The 17,452-nt window shown below is 42.8% G+C and overlaps 2 protein-coding genes across 7 annotated transcripts in view; one reads left to right on the forward strand and one right to left on the reverse strand.

Moving 5' to 3' along the window:
* Positions 1 to 17,452, forward strand: part of abca7 (ATP-binding cassette, sub-family A (ABC1), member 7) — a 53,025-nt gene that overhangs the window by 32,404 nt on the left and 3,169 nt on the right. For 4 of the 6 annotated variants that reach the window (XM_041230292.1, XM_041230294.1, XM_041230295.1 and 1 more), the window contains 9 exons: positions 558 to 678; positions 805 to 867; positions 1,936 to 2,042; positions 2,743 to 2,884; positions 3,974 to 4,108; positions 4,274 to 4,377; positions 4,974 to 5,066; positions 5,672 to 5,915; positions 6,681 to 9,482. In XM_041230292.1, the coding sequence (XP_041086226.1) occupies positions 558 to 678; positions 805 to 867; positions 1,936 to 2,042; positions 2,743 to 2,884; positions 3,974 to 4,108; positions 4,274 to 4,377; positions 4,974 to 5,066; positions 5,672 to 5,915; positions 6,681 to 6,821 (1,150 nt within the window). In that variant the 3' untranslated portion in view covers positions 6,822 to 9,482. Of the gene's footprint in view, positions 1 to 557; positions 679 to 804; positions 868 to 1,935; positions 2,043 to 2,742; positions 2,885 to 3,973; positions 4,109 to 4,273; positions 4,378 to 4,973; positions 5,067 to 5,671; positions 5,916 to 6,680; positions 9,483 to 9,643; positions 10,102 to 17,452 lie in introns of those variants that run through there. The other 2 variants (XM_041230296.1, XM_041230297.1) reach the window with 2 other exon arrangements.
* On the reverse strand, positions 10,115 to 16,921 carry LOC121301159. The gene is made up of 4 exons (XM_041230298.1): positions 16,844 to 16,921; positions 12,497 to 14,587; positions 11,595 to 11,761; positions 10,115 to 10,363 (listed from the first exon to the last, which is right to left on the reverse strand). The coding sequence occupies exons 2-4, from the start codon at positions 13,505 to 13,507 to the stop codon at positions 10,126 to 10,128; spliced, it is 1,416 nt and encodes a 471-aa protein (XP_041086232.1). The 5' UTR covers positions 13,508 to 14,587; positions 16,844 to 16,921; the 3' UTR covers positions 10,115 to 10,125.

Raw genomic sequence — 17,452 nt, forward strand, 5'->3', positions numbered from 1 at the left:
TCTTGGGAATTGCAAACAAAGACTCGCTGTTCTTTTGCCCACTAGTTTTTTGCATACCTAAAGTTGTCTATGGAGAGGAAAGCTGGCATGAACAAATCTAGTTAACCCTTCTCCGTCAAGCTGATATATATGGATGCTGGAGATATTGATGGTAGATATTGATGGTAGATGATGAAACTTTGCATGGACATTTATTCCAATAATATAACTGGTCATACTGTGAAGGCTACATTGACCTATATGTTCATATTACTGACATGCGATTGGTTATTTAATGGCTTATTCTTAAAGGCTATATCTTTGGAATTGGTTGTCTGGATTCAGACGCTTTGGGGTCAGGTATGAATGTTATAATCTTGGTTTCTAATAGTTTTGAATGATTGTTTTTCTTAATAAAATGTTTAAGAATAGGCTGCTGATAGATTACACCATGTTGGTTTCTTGGAGGTCTGTTAAAAAGGTGTAAATGTGGGACTGCAGATGATGGCCTTGATTTGAAATACAGGGCAGTGAAATGTGTACCTGTTTATCAGTGACTTGGGAGTCCCTTCCCCTAGGCCCTTCTCTGTGAAGCTGCCCCCTGTTGGTCAGGAGGATGAAGACGTGGCCCGAGAGAGAGAGAGGGTCAAGAGCGGCCGAGCGAAGGGGGATATCCTAGAGGTGAAGGAGTTGACCAAGGTGAGGGGACTGTTTGGGGCCTGCGATATTCGAATAGTCAAGAGAAGTTCTGTGTACTGTGAGATTGCTAGTGTTGCACATTGTGGCTATGTTTGTGTGTGTAACAGCGCTCCCTGTGTTGCCCAGGTGTACAGGCTGCAGAGGAAGCCCGCTGTGGACAGGCTGTGTCTGGGGATCCCGCGAGGGGAGGTGAGTGCAAGCAAGCAAGGACACACACCCTCACTCACGTTACACACTATCAAACTGTCACTCCCACTACTCAGTGAAATCAAGAAAATGATAATTTATTATTATTATTATTATTTCATGTAGCAGATGCATTTATCCAAGGTGACTTACAGTGAAGACTAGGGTGTATGAACTGTGCACCAGCTGCAGAGTCACTTACAACAACGTCTCACCCGAAAGACAGAGCACAAGGAGGTTAAGTGACTTGCTCAGGGTGAGCCGGGATTTGAACCCGGGGCCTCCTGGTTACAAGCCCTTTTCTTTAACTACTAGACCACACAGCTTCCTATACAGTATAGTGCAAATGTAGTAGAACACCTCGGTCAGTAATCAGTGATTTATAGAAACAATAGGCATCCATGTTGTGCTTTTAATAAGGCACCTTAAACTCTAAAGTCTCAACCATTTTACCATGTGTGGCTCTGTGTTCCTTTTCTCTTACTATTTTAAATGAATTGCATGTGTGGCCTATTAAAGTCATCAATTTAATTAGACAATCACTGACTTTCCTATTTTGACAATTTTCCAAGATTTTCAGTTCCAGTGGTTTCATTGCTTCGGTTTTGATTTGTTGTGCATATGAAGTGGACTGTTCTAATACATTTGCACACTACTGTACATATCAGAATATCTCAAGGGTGATCTAATCTAGTCAAGAAACACCAAGATATAACATAAGCAAGAGCTCTATAGGGGTGAATGAGGTAACAGTGTTGCTAAAAGCACCAGCAGCCTACTTCAGAGTGGATCGTTTTGAATTTGAGAGTGCAGCAGCTTCTTGTACTTCACATGGTGCTCCTTTGCCTGTACCAGCCTCTAGCAAGGACTTGCTAAAGTTGTCTGGAGAGAGGTGTTACATGTTTGGCAACTGACCAGGTGTCCTTAGATTTTAGACCTCTTCTACTCATCCAGGCTAAAAGCGGGAGAAGAGATGGAGAGGCCAAGAGAGGTTTTTTCTTTTCTAGAGCTCATTAGCTTGGAAGTCCCTTTTTCTAGCCCGCTGTGAATGTAACATTGTGTCTGTTGCAGTGTTTTGGGTTGCTGGGTGTCAATGGAGCTGGGAAGACATCCACGTTCCGCATGCTGACTGGAGACACCACAGTCACCAGTGGAGAGGCCTTCCTGAACCAGTGCAGGTAAGCCAGCTCATGCTACCCAGCAAAACAAATTGGTTTGGTAAAAAACAGTGTTTCAACATGAAATACCAGTCAACATCTAAAATTACTGCAAGGAAAACAGGAACAATTTCACAGCTGAAGAGAGTCCTATGCTGGAAGTGTCAAGGAAAATACAATGTGCACATACCAAAACAACATGAAAACACACACGCATGTGCACAACAATGAGAGAGAACGCAAAACTAACCAGTGCCATTCAAGGACTTCCTGTAGAAACAGACATACTGTGCAGTCCAAAATAAACAGAAGCTCATTTTGTTGTCACTGATTCAGCCAAACACATACAGCGATGGCCAAAAGTGTTGCACCCCCCTGTAGAATTAGCTAATTTTGCTTCATAAAATGGAATGAAACCTGCTAAATAATGTTATGTTAACATATTGAATTACACACCACTTTGTAGTTTTGCATATATTTTACGAATGGTAATGCATGGTAACTAAGATTTTGTGCATGGTAACTAAGATTACAGAACTGTCGGAAAACAACTAAGGTGCTTGTAGGAGTTCTTAAATGATCAACCCTTTGAGTTATTTATTTGATTCCTTTTTAGAAAAACAGGTGTTAACAGCCCTGTGATAAATGTTTTTGATGTCGTATTTTGCAGTGCGTGTGTGAAGGGTGATACACACTAACAGTGGCTTTGTGTGCTTGGCAGTGTCCTGACGAATCTGCAGGCTGTGCACCAGCACATGGGATACTGCCCGCAGTTCGATGCCATCAGTGACCTGCTGACCGGCCGAGAGCACCTGGAGTTCTACGCACGACTGAGAGGCGTGCAAGAGGAGGACGTGAGCAAGGTACAGCTCCACAGCAAGGGTACCACGCTGTCAGAGAGGAGCACAGGGAGGCTGTGAGCAACGTACAGCTCCACAGCAAGGGTACCGCGCTGTCAGAGAGGAGCACAGGGAGGCTGTGAGCAACGTTCAGCTCCACAGCAAGGGTACCGCACTGTCAGAGAGGAGCACAGGGAGGCTGTGAGCAACGTACAGCTCCACAGCAAGGGTACCGCAATGTCAGAGAGGAGCACAGGGAGGCTGTGAGCAAGATACAGCTCCACAGCAAGGGTACCGCTCTGTCAGAGAGGAGCACAGGGAGGCTGTGAGCAAGATACAGCTCCACAGCAAGGGTACCGCACTGTCAGAGAGGAGCACAGGGAGGCTGTGAGCAAGATACAGCCCACAGCAAGGGTACCGCACTGTCAGAGAGGAGCACAGGGAGGCTGTGAGCAACGTACAGCCCACAGCAAGGGTACCGTGCATATTGTTTTACGGGCAGTGATAGAAGTATTTCTGCTTTCATTGTGTTCAGTGTCATTTCTCTGACATTTGAGAAACCGTCCCATAATTACTGTATCCAGTTGTACACTGTCTGACTGCAAATGCAGCATAGCCCTGCCTGGAAAGGGAAGCGGGAGCGGTATGGTTTATGTTATTTAGGTAGGGGGGAGAACAAATATCAAAAACTCCTAAATATCTATAAAAATCGAAATCCTTTATTTATTTAAATTAATTTAAAAAAGTTATAATTATTGAGTGCATTAATACAGTTGCCTATTTTGTTCTCCTTACAACCCCCCCCCCCCCAAGTTTTTTATATAATGGTAAATACTGTTAGCGCAGGTATGAGCTGGCTTTAGTGTTCCAGTCAAATAATCCCAGTTTGGGAATCCCTGAATAAGTTACAATGGTCTCAAAAATTGCATTTGTAGCTGCTTCAGACACTTCCTGGCCATGTGGGGCTGCATGGGTTCCACAGCTGTCTCTCTCTTTCTTTTTATTGCGTTCAAACAGATACCCTTGCCCCATTGCCCTCCCTAGGATTTGGACAACTTTTCCGGTAATGACTATTAACACCCTAGTCTTCATGTGTGACTCCTATTCCTGTAGGTGGCACTGTGGGGCATCAGGAAGCTGGGTCTGGTGCAGTATGCAGAGCGGCCTGCTGGGAAATACAGCGGGGGAAACAAACGCAAGCTGTCCACAGCCATCTCCCTGATTGGATCCCCACCTGTTGTCTTCCTGGTGAGTCTGCTGAGGCCAGTGCACTGCTCAGAGCTCAGCTCGGAGATCTCTTAGATCTACTAGAAGTACTTATTGGCATTCCTGTTTACAAAGATCTCATGTTTCTGGGTCAGAGCAAACCTATTTCATTTACAAGTCGTGCCCCCGTTCCCCCCTTCTCTGCAGGATGAGCCCACAACGGGCATGGATCCCAAAGCCAGGAGATTCCTGTGGACCTGCATTCTGAATGTCATCAGAGAGGGGCGCTCTGTTATCCTCACCTCCCACAGGTAGGTGGCTCCGAACCACAGGGAGGGTTCATGGCTGGAGCCTCTTTCTTTCTACCAGTCATGTAAAAAGAGGCAAACAAATCTACTCCAAATCATAAACCTACAGACTCTGATCAGTTATTCCTTTTTTGATGACAATTTTTTGAGAACAAGGGATGCTTCTAGCAGTGCTGAAGTGAATACCTTGCCTTGTCATGCCCTGTCAGTCTGTGTTTCTGGGTCTCCCATGGTGTGCATCTGTCCCCAACTCCAGTCTAACCGCATTTAAAAAGTGAATTATTTTTATCAATTCAACACTTATCTTTGTTTATCCTTCACAGAAAACACTGCAGCGATTTTACATTTAGAGTTGCAGGGGAAATTAGAAATCTGTCACTTACTGTGTTGGGTGATTTTTTGTCATCTCACAAAAAGGTCAACTTCCCAACAAGATCAAAACGTGGTCAGAAAGCAGCAGCGTGGCGCACTTTTACAAACTTCCATTAATCAAAATGCATAGGCACTGGAAAGGGTAATAAAACGCAAGCAGTGTGTTAGGAGCCCAGATTGACACTGCTTTATATCTCTCTCTCTCTCCTCTCTCTCCCTCTCCCCAGCATGGAGGAGTGTGAGGCTCTCTGCACCCGCATGGCTATCATGGTGAACGGACGGTTTCGCTGCCTGGGCTCAGTCCAGCACCTCAAGAACAGGTAACTGGGAGCGCTGAGCTCAGACTGGGGCCCCCTGGCTATTGGCTCCACCTCAGTCTGTTAGTTTGCTGGTTCTTATTCAGCTCTCATTATCATTCTTTATTGGAATATTCTATTATTTGCATTGGTTAAAATTATGACTTCCACTGGTGTTGAAGAGCTGCTCTTCGGTTCTTGCAAGGGCCAGTGTCATTGAGTGATCTGCCACTTTATATTTTAATTTGGGGAGTCTAGTGAGAACAGCTAGCCTGTGTCTAACAGGGCTGAAGCTGGGCGCGAATCAGCAGTCCCACACACCACAGCCGAGCGTCTTAACCACTATGCAAAAGAGCTGGTGCTTATCTGCATTCATGGTTTATACAGCTTTTAACCACATCTCATCTCAACTACAGGACCAAATTCATGACGGCAGTCCATCACACAACTGCCAGTTAAAATTCAGCAAAGGTAGAGAATTGGGCTGGAAAAAGATACTGCTGGATTCCACTCAGTGTAATAGAGTAGTGAGAAGAGCTCGTCTGTAATTCATACCAACACTGCAAGCATAGTACAAGGCAGCAGGGTCCTTGGAAAAGGAGACTAGGAAGCTTGTTTCTCTGTTACAGGTTCGGAGACGGCTACACCATCATCCTGCGTCTCTCCGGGCTCTGTCAGGAGCCCTGCCCAGTGGAGGAGTTCATGAGCGTGGCATTCCCTGGGATCGAGCTGAAAGAGCACCACCAGAACGTGCTGCAGTACCAGCTGCCCTCCGGTGCCTGCTCCCTGGCCCGCCTCTTCAGAGTCCTGTCCGAGCAGAGAGAAAGGCTGGGCATCGGGGACTACTCAGTCTCCCAGACCACCCTCGACCAGGTGAGCCGCACAGAGCTAAGGGGGCCTCTGTGTTATTTGAGATGGATTTCTCTAGTTTCTCTGGGTTGTCATATAGAATTTGGTCACTTTTTTTTTGTGGTTTGCAGCATTTTCTTGAGTACACCTTTTTCCTAATTATTTGAAATCTAAGTCTTAAAGACCTTGGAAAAAACTTATTTGAAATGTTGATCATTAAATTTCTCTCTTTTTTTTAGTATTTCTTAATTTTAGCACTGAAACCATAAATAAAGAAAACATTAAATAAATCCCCTCCAAGGGATGCCCGTGGGCCTGGTAAAAGCATGGCTGCGTGATGTGCAGGGCGAGTCATGCGGCCAGGGGAGTGCAGGTTTGTGTCCTGGCTGAGGGAAGTCACTGGTATTTACTGAGGATTCTGGAGGGAGCGTTGTATTGGCTGTGGTTCTCCCGTGGGTTAGGGAGGCAAAACCAGAAGGGATTGTTTTGCCTAATCGCACTACAGCGGACTCTACCAGTCAGACACCGAGTGAGCTCAGAGCGGACACTGTAGTTCTCCAGAGGCCAGTAGCTCTCTGACATCTGATCTTGAGTTCCTGGGTGTAGAAGAGGCTTGGTCATGGGATCAGAGGACACTCGCTGCACCTTCAGTTCTACTGAGCTGTAGGGGAGAATTTCTGTGATTTTAAGGGGAAAAAATAATTGGACACGCTAAATTGGGGAGAAAATTGTGGGTAGAATAATTGGGCCCACTTTCATTTAAAGAAATGAATGCCCCTTCTATTTCAGGTGTTTGTAAACTTTGCTAAGGATCAAAGTGATGAGGACCAGCTGAAAGAGGTGGTTGTGAATGGGGTGGAGAACTCCAAGAACTCCAAACGCATCACCTTGTTCCTGGAGGACACTACTGTTCAGGAGAGCCGGCTGTGAGGCCGGCTATGATGGGCAGACAAGGGGCTCCCCCAAGCCTGAGGACCCCAGGAAATGATATTGCACAGCTGGGATTTCAATCAGAACTGAGCACTCCAGATTGTCAGAACTTGTGCTATTCGTGGGGCAATCCTGGTACTCTACATAGGTGCTGTCTGAGCTGGCTCTTGCTTTTGGTGTCAAGATTACCCTGGTTCAATTCCTACGACCAGAACCAATCCCCTGCATTTGATATGAAGCTGTTGGCGCGATCTAATTTTTGAAGAATTGTTCTGTTGCATTGGCAGTTATCTTTGTTATGTTGATGTTATCTTTAATATATACTTTCATAATACACAAACAATATAATACATTGCTCTGGTGCAAACTCCCCCCAGTGATGTAACTGCCTCAATTGTTCTATTAAAAAAACAAACACGTCTTCATCAGAACTTAGCCCACAGTACAAATGCATTCAGTACAACTCATAAGCAAAAGTAACATTCTATGAACACACAACAAATATCCTAAAAACTGATTTTTTTTTTTACCATCTGTTGATTACATCTGCCATCAGAGCAATCGCATGACCTTAACAACACTGACGCATTGCTAGAGCGCTTGCTCTGCGCCCTGCCCCTCCACATAGACAATCTGTTAGCTGTGATTTGCAGATTTGGGTTTTCATTGACAAAAAGGCTGGGCCCGGGTGCAGTTGTGTTTCTTGCACCCCCCTGACGCCAGCCCTGTACGTAGAATATAAATAACTATAATAGCACAATACATATAATTCACGCTGTACGGTGAATGATGGTGAGGGCTCTCTATGTCATTGTCTCTGTCTTTATACTTATTGGTACCTCTTGGAGGTTTGGTTTAGGTCTAGTCCTACTGCTTAAGACCCTGGTGGCTTCATTTGTCAAATACTCTAATACAAACTGTCATATTTACTTCAAGCCCAACATTTTTGCTCCAGACCCTACCATGTACAAAGTGATGCACCAAAAACAAGCAATGTACAGATCAGTCCAGCATGTACTGTAGACAGGAGGACACTGTGGTACTGCACCGGAAACACAGGACAATAAGTTCCATTTAATGAAGGCACAAGGCCAGATTTATCCAAGTCTTTCAACAGAAATGACCTTTGCACTAAAGCACACATTTAACCTTACAAAAGTAGTAATTAACAACATGCAAACTTCTGCAGTGCTTTTACTAGTTCAATTTAATAAAACAATTTTAAAGGCATTTTTGCGTAAAGACTTTGATAAATGTGGCCCAAAGTGTTTATTTAAAAAATGCTTCTCTGGCGCTCTAGTGAAGTCAGAGAGATGGGGGAGGGTTGGTATTGGATGTAGAGAAGGGGTAACAGGGTAAGGGATATCTTACTACTCTGGAGACAAGTTACCTGCAGCTTCTTGAAAATATTTGCTTTTCTTTGACTCAGTATTTGAGATAGCACTACATTTAAGTTATTACTGGATAAAGCCGATACTGTCATATACACTGTCCTCAAAAAGCTGTGGGATTTCAATGCAGTAAATGTAGAATGGCCAGGTCTGGGGTATTTAGGGTACTCCACTCAGCTCAGACTCCTTGCTCACTAAATATCAAGGTATCCCAGTATTGATAAACCATCCCCGTTTGAAATCTGTTACATGCAAGATATTTTATTGTGGGCACTGTCTCATTAGTCAGTGAATGTATACAAAAGATTGTCAAGATTTGGGTTATGTGCTACAGGCAATATATATCCGTCCCGATTTCGCAATACTGACTGGATCAGGAAACTTCTATTAGAACAGGAGTGATCAATGACAGTCCTAGAGGGCCACGCCACTCTACGTTCAACAGGCAACATGAGATAATGAACTGTGCTATCGCTTGCATGTTTTAATTAGTTAATTTAAACTATTAAGACCAGGATTGTAACAGACTGGAAGGGCCACCCCTGCATTAGAAGCTTAGATTCAAAAATCAAAACCATGTTTGAAAACGTTTAAAAGACCAGAATCGCTGTTTAAACGTATAGGTATCCTCCCTAACCATTTCCCACTGTGATCAAGCTCTTGCTCACAGTGTGTGTGTGAGAGAGAGAGAGAGGGAACCAGAACCAGGCTTGGATACCGAAGCGTGAGTAAGCAAGTCAAACCCGCCGATAGGCAGAGTTCATTTATTATTGAACAGAGAAGATTAGTTCAGAGAGTGTAGCTCCTATCAAAGTTTACACTGTGTTCTATGCACTCCATGCGCTACCATTGCTGGTAATGTCATGTGAGCAGTTTAGTGTGTTGATTTGATATGTAATTAAATCCTGTTTGCCTGCGGGGGGCGTATCGACTTCAACCTCTGTCTTGATCTCCTGCCTGTCACTCAGCAGTGAATGCACGCACCCACACGGCAGACAGCTACTCCGTCACAACATACCCTGTATCTCTCTAAACAAGGGATTTAGGGGGGTTCCTTAATAAAAGCTGAATCTCAAAACAATAATTGTGTAAATGTAATAATCATTGTTACAGCTTAGTATAATGATATCTAAAACAGGATTCATTTATCCCATGTAGCCAAAGGTTTTGCATCGGCCTATAGCATGAACTGATTTTTCTTCATGAAGTCAAATGAAACAATGTTACTTTAACATATTGAATTCTATGCTGCTTTGCAGCTTTCCATATACTTAAAGAAAAACTGCCAAAAATGGAAAAACATGAAATACTGTACTACTGTTATGGCTTCTGGTAGACTTTTGCAATATCCGTTTTGTAGTTTCTTTGATTACATGACAAACCTAAATTAAGTCCAAATTGTTTTGTTTATTCTCAATCCTGTAATTCTAGGTGATGCAAAACATTTGGCAATAGCTGAAGATCGGACCCTCCAGACCAGAAGCATGCTATGCTGCTGAGAATCAAGAACAAACATTGCTCTAGATGCAAGTGTTACCGATGTTCTGCTCTGTATACAAGAATGCAGCCAGAGGAACATTTACAGGACAACTTTCAAAGCATTTTCACTCCCATGCAAAATGTGTACCACTTTCTAACTACAAATGAATTACAGCAAATTCTCCAAAACTGAAAAAAAAAAATATTATTTCTCCTTTCCATACCTACATTGCCTCTTGCTAGATTTGCACCTTTAGACTTATACAATTACTTTCAGAAAATCGAGAGCAAAAAAGCTTTGAAAATGACCCTGTTACTATATTACAACACCACTTGTTATCCAATTGGATTTGCTGTAAACAACTTTATATTACAAAGAACCAAAAGATTTTCAACAGAAGAGAAAGAGGGCAGTGCTAATAAGTGAATTGATTTCAAAACCTTGGTCGTGCTCCTTTTAAACGAGGCTCTGTGTTCTCTCTGTGTAGAGAGATTGTCGGAGAGGAAGCTGCAGGACTCCTCTTGTACAGATTGAATTTGACAGCTGCTGGCTTCCCCGTGGGTCCATGCACAGCAGCCTCAGGTTTGGCTGTAGTTCCCAGAGGGGATTTTGTTCGATGGCAGGGATAGCCCTTTCTGCTCAGCTCTGCCTGGAATGGGCCGGCTGGATCCCTGGAAAGAGAGGAAAGGGTAAAGTAACGTAAAGACTGTGTTGTTAAACAGTGTATCAACTGCCACTGTAGATCATTTTGTAAACTGAACGCTGACAACACCATTTAAACATTTTGATTTTAAACCCTTTCAAAACTGAGAAGTAGATACATGTTTAATAGTGCCTTTCAGTGTGCCTTTGTCTACAAGTTATATATGAATGTGTTTTTGCTCAAAAGAGCTAAACTTCCCAACATTTGTCAAGGGAATGTTTGTTTGACCACAAACAGTGGAGGTACTTTAATATTTTGACGCCATGATGCTTTGGACAAAGGCATCTGCCAAATATATTTTCTGAATTAACTTTAAGCAAAACTTGTCCTTCAGATGAGATGTAAAATCAAGGTCCTATTGTAAGTGACTCTGTAGCAGCAGTTGACACTTTTTAGCACTGTGAGTGCTCTCAACTGTGCAATCAGTTATGATTAATGAGATTAATTAAAAAAAAACACCAACCACACACTGCACATCAAATACACGCAAGATTTTGTGCACCAAAAGGTCTTTCAATTCTTAACTGGAACACCACATTTTAAAATATGACCATACTGAACAATCAGTTATTATTTAAAATGCACAAGGGTGAGTTTCAAGTTAGATATTTTAAAAGCAAGACTCAAGCTATTCTAGGATAATTGTAGAACTCTCAACACCTTTTTATTTGTTCTGAATTTTATTATGTGTATTGCGATCTGGGCTATAATAAAAAGTTGTTCACAAAAAATAACTATCCATTAATATTTTATTGATAGGAGCCATTTAAATTAAGTGTCTTCAATTAAGAGTTTAACATAAATGGACAAGGGTCTATACGATGAGAATTCTGCCTGCACGTGACGGACAAAAATGGAATGTTTACAATGGTTGTTTACAAAAGTTGTTCCACCTTTAATGGAACGGTCATAGGGGTACATGTGCAACATTCTTATTCGATGCAGACTCACTTCTGCAATTTGAAGAATTTAAAAATATTTCCACTTTGCATCAAGTTTAATGCAAGGGCCATCTTTATACAATATCACCTTTTAATATTTATCACGTCATACTGCCGAATATCACACTGGAGTTCTCTAAAGAAGGCCCTCGCATTAAAAGGCAAAGTTGGAAAGCACCACAGACCAAGGAAATGAAGCAGGTGTTTGGTTGGATTCACCCCCTGACAGTGAAAAGGAATACAGTGTCTGGTTCTCACAGTGTATTGGCTGCCTCTTGCGACAGCGCTGGGTTCCAGAGAGCCTCCCGGAGTGAGCGCAGGACCCCGGCCAGGAGGAGGTGGTCTCTGCTGGAGGGGGGGTTCTGCACTCGCCCCAACAGCTGCTTCAGAGAGACTGGGGCGAGGGGGAGCGACACAGCCTGCTTCTGTAGGGATAAGATACAAATCAGTGCAGGCACATACAGAGGGGCCTGATTATTAAATAATAAATCACACTACACCTGACAGATACAAATATTGCATGAAATCGAACCAGATTATGACCAAGTGCAATCTGAAACGTTTGTAGGAGACGAGGATTGTATGATGCAAGTTTGGTGAAGGTTGGTGCAAAATCGAGGCAGTTATCATGTATACCATGTAGACTGTGACAGAAGGACAGACATGATTAACATAAGGGCACCCATTTTTTCTTTTTAAATGAGGATCCTAAGGATCAAAAATCTCCCCAATTTTATGGCTTTAAAATCAGTTATTCGGTATGATAATGGCAAAGGCATTAAAATACCCTGTGAAATCCCCAGCGACAGGGACATAGTGGAAGCAGGAGCATGCAGGTCACACTTTTCATTTCTCTGTATATCAGGAAAGATGCTTACCCATTTGCGATGAGCCTTGGTATTCTAATTATTTAGCATATGTTATTAAAAGTATTCAATTCTGGTGATATATCTTGAGGATGCAAGAAGTTATTCCACAAACTGTAGATCTGTCATTTTAATACGCTTTACCAGGAGACAAACTTGAGTCTTTTTCAAAGCAGTTTGTGCCAAATAGTTTGTAAATAAGGGCGGTAGCAGAAACCACATTAGAGACAGAACACACATAATCAGGTATAAAGAGAAAGTAGATCTGGATTCCTTCAGCTGATATCCACTTACTGTTTCTGTGATCTTTTTGGTTTGCTGGTTGCTTTGCTTCAGGATAATCTTTGGAAAGGAAACTGGTGACTTGGGAGCCAGGCTGTGATTGGAGGAGCTGGCCAGGGTGCCATCCCCCGAGACACTAACCAAGCCTACAAAGGGACGGATCCCAGTGTTTGGAGGGTCCAGCGGCACGTAAGCTGTCCGCCTCGCCACAGGAGGCAAAGCTGCTCTGAGCATCCGGACAGCCTCCTCTCTCTCGGAACTGCTGCTGTGATGAGAAGCTGCTTTGTCAGGAGATTCAGCCCCTGCTTGGGGATAGCTCTTCCTCAGTACCCATCTCTCCACCTCTTCAGAGTCACATAGATCTGTGGCGGCTGCTAAGGCAGGTCGAAGGTCAACGCAGATTTTGCGTACCTTCCTTTGAGTCTGAAGGGCCAAGCTGCTGTCCAGGCTTGGCCTTGTAGGTGACTCAGAGACGGCTTTGCTGGTTATCCCACCAGACCTGCCTGGGTTCAGGGAAGCTCTAAGACAGGCCCCTGCTTTTTCAGAGCTGACCCAGTCCTCTAGTCTTTTCTGAGGGACTGGGTCTTTCCAAAGAGATGTACACTCCACCGCACTCCAGGACAGCTCCCCTCCCTCACCCTCATTGGAGTCCCAGTTAACCTCTTTAATGTCACACAGCTCTGTGGCAGCTGCTAAGGCAGGTCGAAGGTCAATGCAGATCTTACGGACCTTCCTTTGAGTCTGAAGGGTCGAGCTGCTGTCCAGGCTTGGCCTTGTAGGTGACTCAGAGACGGCTTTGCTGGTTGTCCAGTCAGGCCTGCTTGAGTTCAGGGAAGCTGTAAGGCACGCCTCTGCTTTTTCAGAGCTGACCTGGCCCTCCAGTCTCTTCTGAGGGACTGGGTCTTTCCAAAGAGCTGTGCACTTTACCGCACTCCATGACAGCTCCCCTCCCTCGCCCAGCTTCAGTCCAGCTGGGTTCACAGAGAAATTTCGATTGTGATGGGAAACGCTGTTCTTTTTCATTTTATTTCCCTTGAGAAAAAGTTCACAAATCCCAGGATCAAAACAGTAAATTATACGCAGAAGGAGGCACTAGCCATGCTTCTATCATCTTGTATTAATCTCAATGTATGACATCCCTCTTCTCCACTCTTTAAAACTTGGCACCGCAGGAGGTTTTTTACCTTAGAATTCTGACTGTTGAAGGTGGGGATGAGATGCACAGATCTGACCAGCAGCTTTTGAGAATGTTGCTTAGATGCAGCCCATTAACTATTAGGTGCTATTTCTTTAAACACAGACTTCTATCTATTGTGATCAGACCAGTTAATAGTATTTTGCTGCTAACTTGGATTAGTTCACCAGTTTCCAGTCAAATAATAACTGAATCTATAAAAGCAACTTGGAGCAGTTTTGTTTAAACTTCCAGTTTGAGTTAGGCTATTAAAATCAATCCAGTAGTGTTACTCTGGCACCTCCTTAGATCCTGTTAGCTCATGTTATCCTAGCCAATCAGGAAACTGGTTTTAAATTGGTTTAAAAACAAAAATGGCACATATAAAGCAGTTGCAAAAATGCAACTTTATACATTTTTTTTTTTTTATTTTTTTTTAAATGATCAAAAGAAATCATACAGTGTTCATCGCACGGTCCCTTCAAATATTCATTGAACTCATTGCGATTGCTACAAGTCTGCGCTGCAGTGGTACAATGTTGCAATCATTTTACAACCCTACCATGCAAACAATCCTGCTCATACACTATGATCTGCTAACAGATTGTAACCAAGCAACAGAGGACTGGGCGACACTCGCTCTGGCCAGTTAACAGGTGGGCTTGCAAACTCAAGGTGAAAGTATTGGGTTCTGTTAGCTGCTTCAAGGCCAGAGAGTATTGGAGTGCAGAGGAGCATTCTGAAACAGCTCAAATACAGATATGGGGGCGAGAAGTCTTTCCAAACAGGAGCTCCTTGTCTAGTGGGTCGTTGAGTCCAAAATGTTGTGCGAGGTTGACAAGCTTCCAAAAATGGTTTTGAGACTAAGTTACTACATAACTGCGTGAAGGAGGGTCCATTGTGAATTTGTAAAGAAAGTGTCTTCAAGGCTGTGGAAATACCAAATAAATGCTTTAGTGATCAAATATGCTCCTTTTTGCTTATGTTGACATTGTATCCAGGCTTTTCAGTTACTGGACTGGAACAAAACAGTATCCAATAACATCAAGGCTCTCCGTTTCCCATTATACTTTTCAACTATTGGCAACTTCATTGTATATTTCACAGCTTACACTGTACAAAGTCACGCCAGGGCTTGAAACGTACACCCAGTTCTGGGTTTCAGATCTTCCCTTCTTTAGGCGTACTGTTGAAATGTTCAAACTCCTGGTACCTGCACAATCAGGCACCTGGTAACTGTGCTTTGAAAGAACTGATTGCACTTCATTACAGCATGAATAAGTCACACCTGAGTCTAGGTTCACTAATAGGAATTGTTCCTTCCTCACAGCTGAATGAACAATCGATTTCATATCAAATCCCTTGCTCCTGATCACTGAAATAAAGCTACTTGACTGAAGGTACAGCAGGGTGCAAATGTATTAGAACACTCCACTGAGTCTGTTGTTTTGATGTGTTGTGCAATGAAATCAAACCACTGGAACTGAAACTGTCAAAATAGGCCAGACATGCAATTAATGTAAAATAGCAAGAGAAAAGGAACACACAGCTGCAAGTTGTAAAATCCATGAGACTTTAGAAGTTGTTTAAGATGCCTAATTAAAGCATAAAGTGGTCTAACATTTTCACATGAGCGACTATTGTTTCTATATCACCGATTAAAAGTTAAAAATTGTAATTGTCACACCCAGAAGTTTGCATCCAGGTAGGTATATAACGATATACATGACACATCTTGGTGTTGTAATAGATTTGCATACTGTTTCAGATCTGAACAGCAGAGCTGGGTGCAGCTGGGAGATTGTTTCAAGCCCCAGCATGACTTTGTATAAGTTGTGGAAAAGATAATGAAAGTTGAAAAGCATTGTGGGAAACTGTGACAACAAGTGACCCGTGGCTAGAGACAGAAAGTACACAAAAGTATTGAGCGTTGAAGGAAAACGATTATTCTAATACAGAGTACCGGGGTGGGAATTAGCCCGGGCTAATGTTCACCCTCCCAGAATTGTCCCGACAGGGTGAGGATTAGCCTAGGACAGAACTCACCGGGGGTGAGATTTATCCTGTAACACCGGCGGCAGCTGTAACTGTAGTAAAGTGCAGCAAGGCAGCATTGGCAGACTGTCAAAACAGAAATGCATAAATCATAGCTAACAGATTGTCTACCTGTAGGCGGGATGCAGACCCAAAGCTCCGACAATAGCGCAGTCAGTGTTACGGTCATGTGATCTCTTTGCTGACAGATGTAAAAAAAAACACTGTTCAATATTAATAAAACTACAATACGTCTCTCGTTTCCCTTCTGTATTGTGCACGTTCGTCTTTTTTGTACATGGCAGTTCAACGTGAGAGGTAACAGCTGGACATTTTAAAGTTAGTGTTCAGATCATGGGAGTTAAGAGTTATGTTTTTGTGCTGGTTTTATTCAGCGATTCCTGTTCAGGTATTTATAAATGGGAATGAGACATGACGCATTATTCAAATGGGAGGGGTCACACACACACACCCCCCCCCCCCCCCCCCCCAATATAATAGACCCAATATATAATAGACGCATCCCCATCAACTCAAGAGCTCACGACCAGAATGACAGTAAGCACACACACATTGAAGCCTTCTTCCCTTTGTATACCGGCAAGTTAGTGATCGGCGGATCTCTCAGCCGCACGAAGAGCAAAGCGTGTGGTTTTCACTAACTGCTGTGCAGAATAAATGATTTTTTCCTATGTGTAAATATCGGTCTTCCTTCCTATGCATCAGGAAGCGGGACATTCGCTAGGAAATCTGACTGTCCCGACCATAATGGGACTGTTGGCGTGAACGCCATTGTTATTACACAGTACTTGACATAGCTGAACTTAAAATTCAACTATAATAGCGCATTGTATTTAAGTTAGTTTACAAGGGAGAACTTTGCGATACAAAAATAGAATGTAACTTTATAAACCAAGCTTTAAAAATCTGTGTATATTGTGCCCGACAAAGCAGAAATGCAAATGTACCTGAACGAGTTAAAAGACAGAACAGACGTCTGGCCGAGGTGCTCATATACTGGTAGAATGTTTCCGTGCTTCCTTGAATCGTTTTGCCTGACAGCACAGCCTTGTCAACTTTATAAAGACATTTATTATTAGAAATAATGGTTTACATTACCTAAAAACTCAACAGTAAAAGTAAAAACATACCCCAATGCATCAGATTAACCTTGAAATGCACACCTGCGCCTCTGACTCCTACTGCAGCGACGCCTTCTATTCGTGTTAATGAATCGGTTAGTAACACAAACAAGTCAGACAACAAACTAAAAACATACCGCTGCCAGCTCTGTTCAAAACAGCGTCTGGGCTCTAAATCACGATTCTGTTATGAACGCAATGTCATTGTGAAAACACCGCGCATGCAAATTATACCAACCCATAATAATTAAGTGTACAGCCAGACAAATGGACGATACTTCCTTTCTCCCCAATTCATCCGAATATGTTTGTATTTTTATATTACAATAACAATTTCGCTTTTTAAAAAAGTCAGGCAATACATAAACAGTAGGCTAAATGTTTATTAAATTTAATCCACTATGATTATTTTCGTTTCAGAAGGAAAATACCCATAGGGATGCAATAAAGAAGAAATACCTCCTATAACATGTAACGATATACAATAGAAAGTATAAGTCCACACGTATATATTTAATAAAGGTCTGTTAAAGTAAGGTATAAAATATTCATGTTCTAGCTTATTAGATAACGTTGGAACTGTTCACACTTGTACCGGTACTAGCTCAGTTTGGATAG

This window comes from Polyodon spathula, chromosome 27, assembly GCF_017654505.1.
Source record: "Polyodon spathula isolate WHYD16114869_AA chromosome 27, ASM1765450v1, whole genome shotgun sequence".
In the NCBI taxonomy this organism is placed as follows: domain Eukaryota; kingdom Metazoa; phylum Chordata; class Actinopteri; order Acipenseriformes; family Polyodontidae; genus Polyodon; species Polyodon spathula.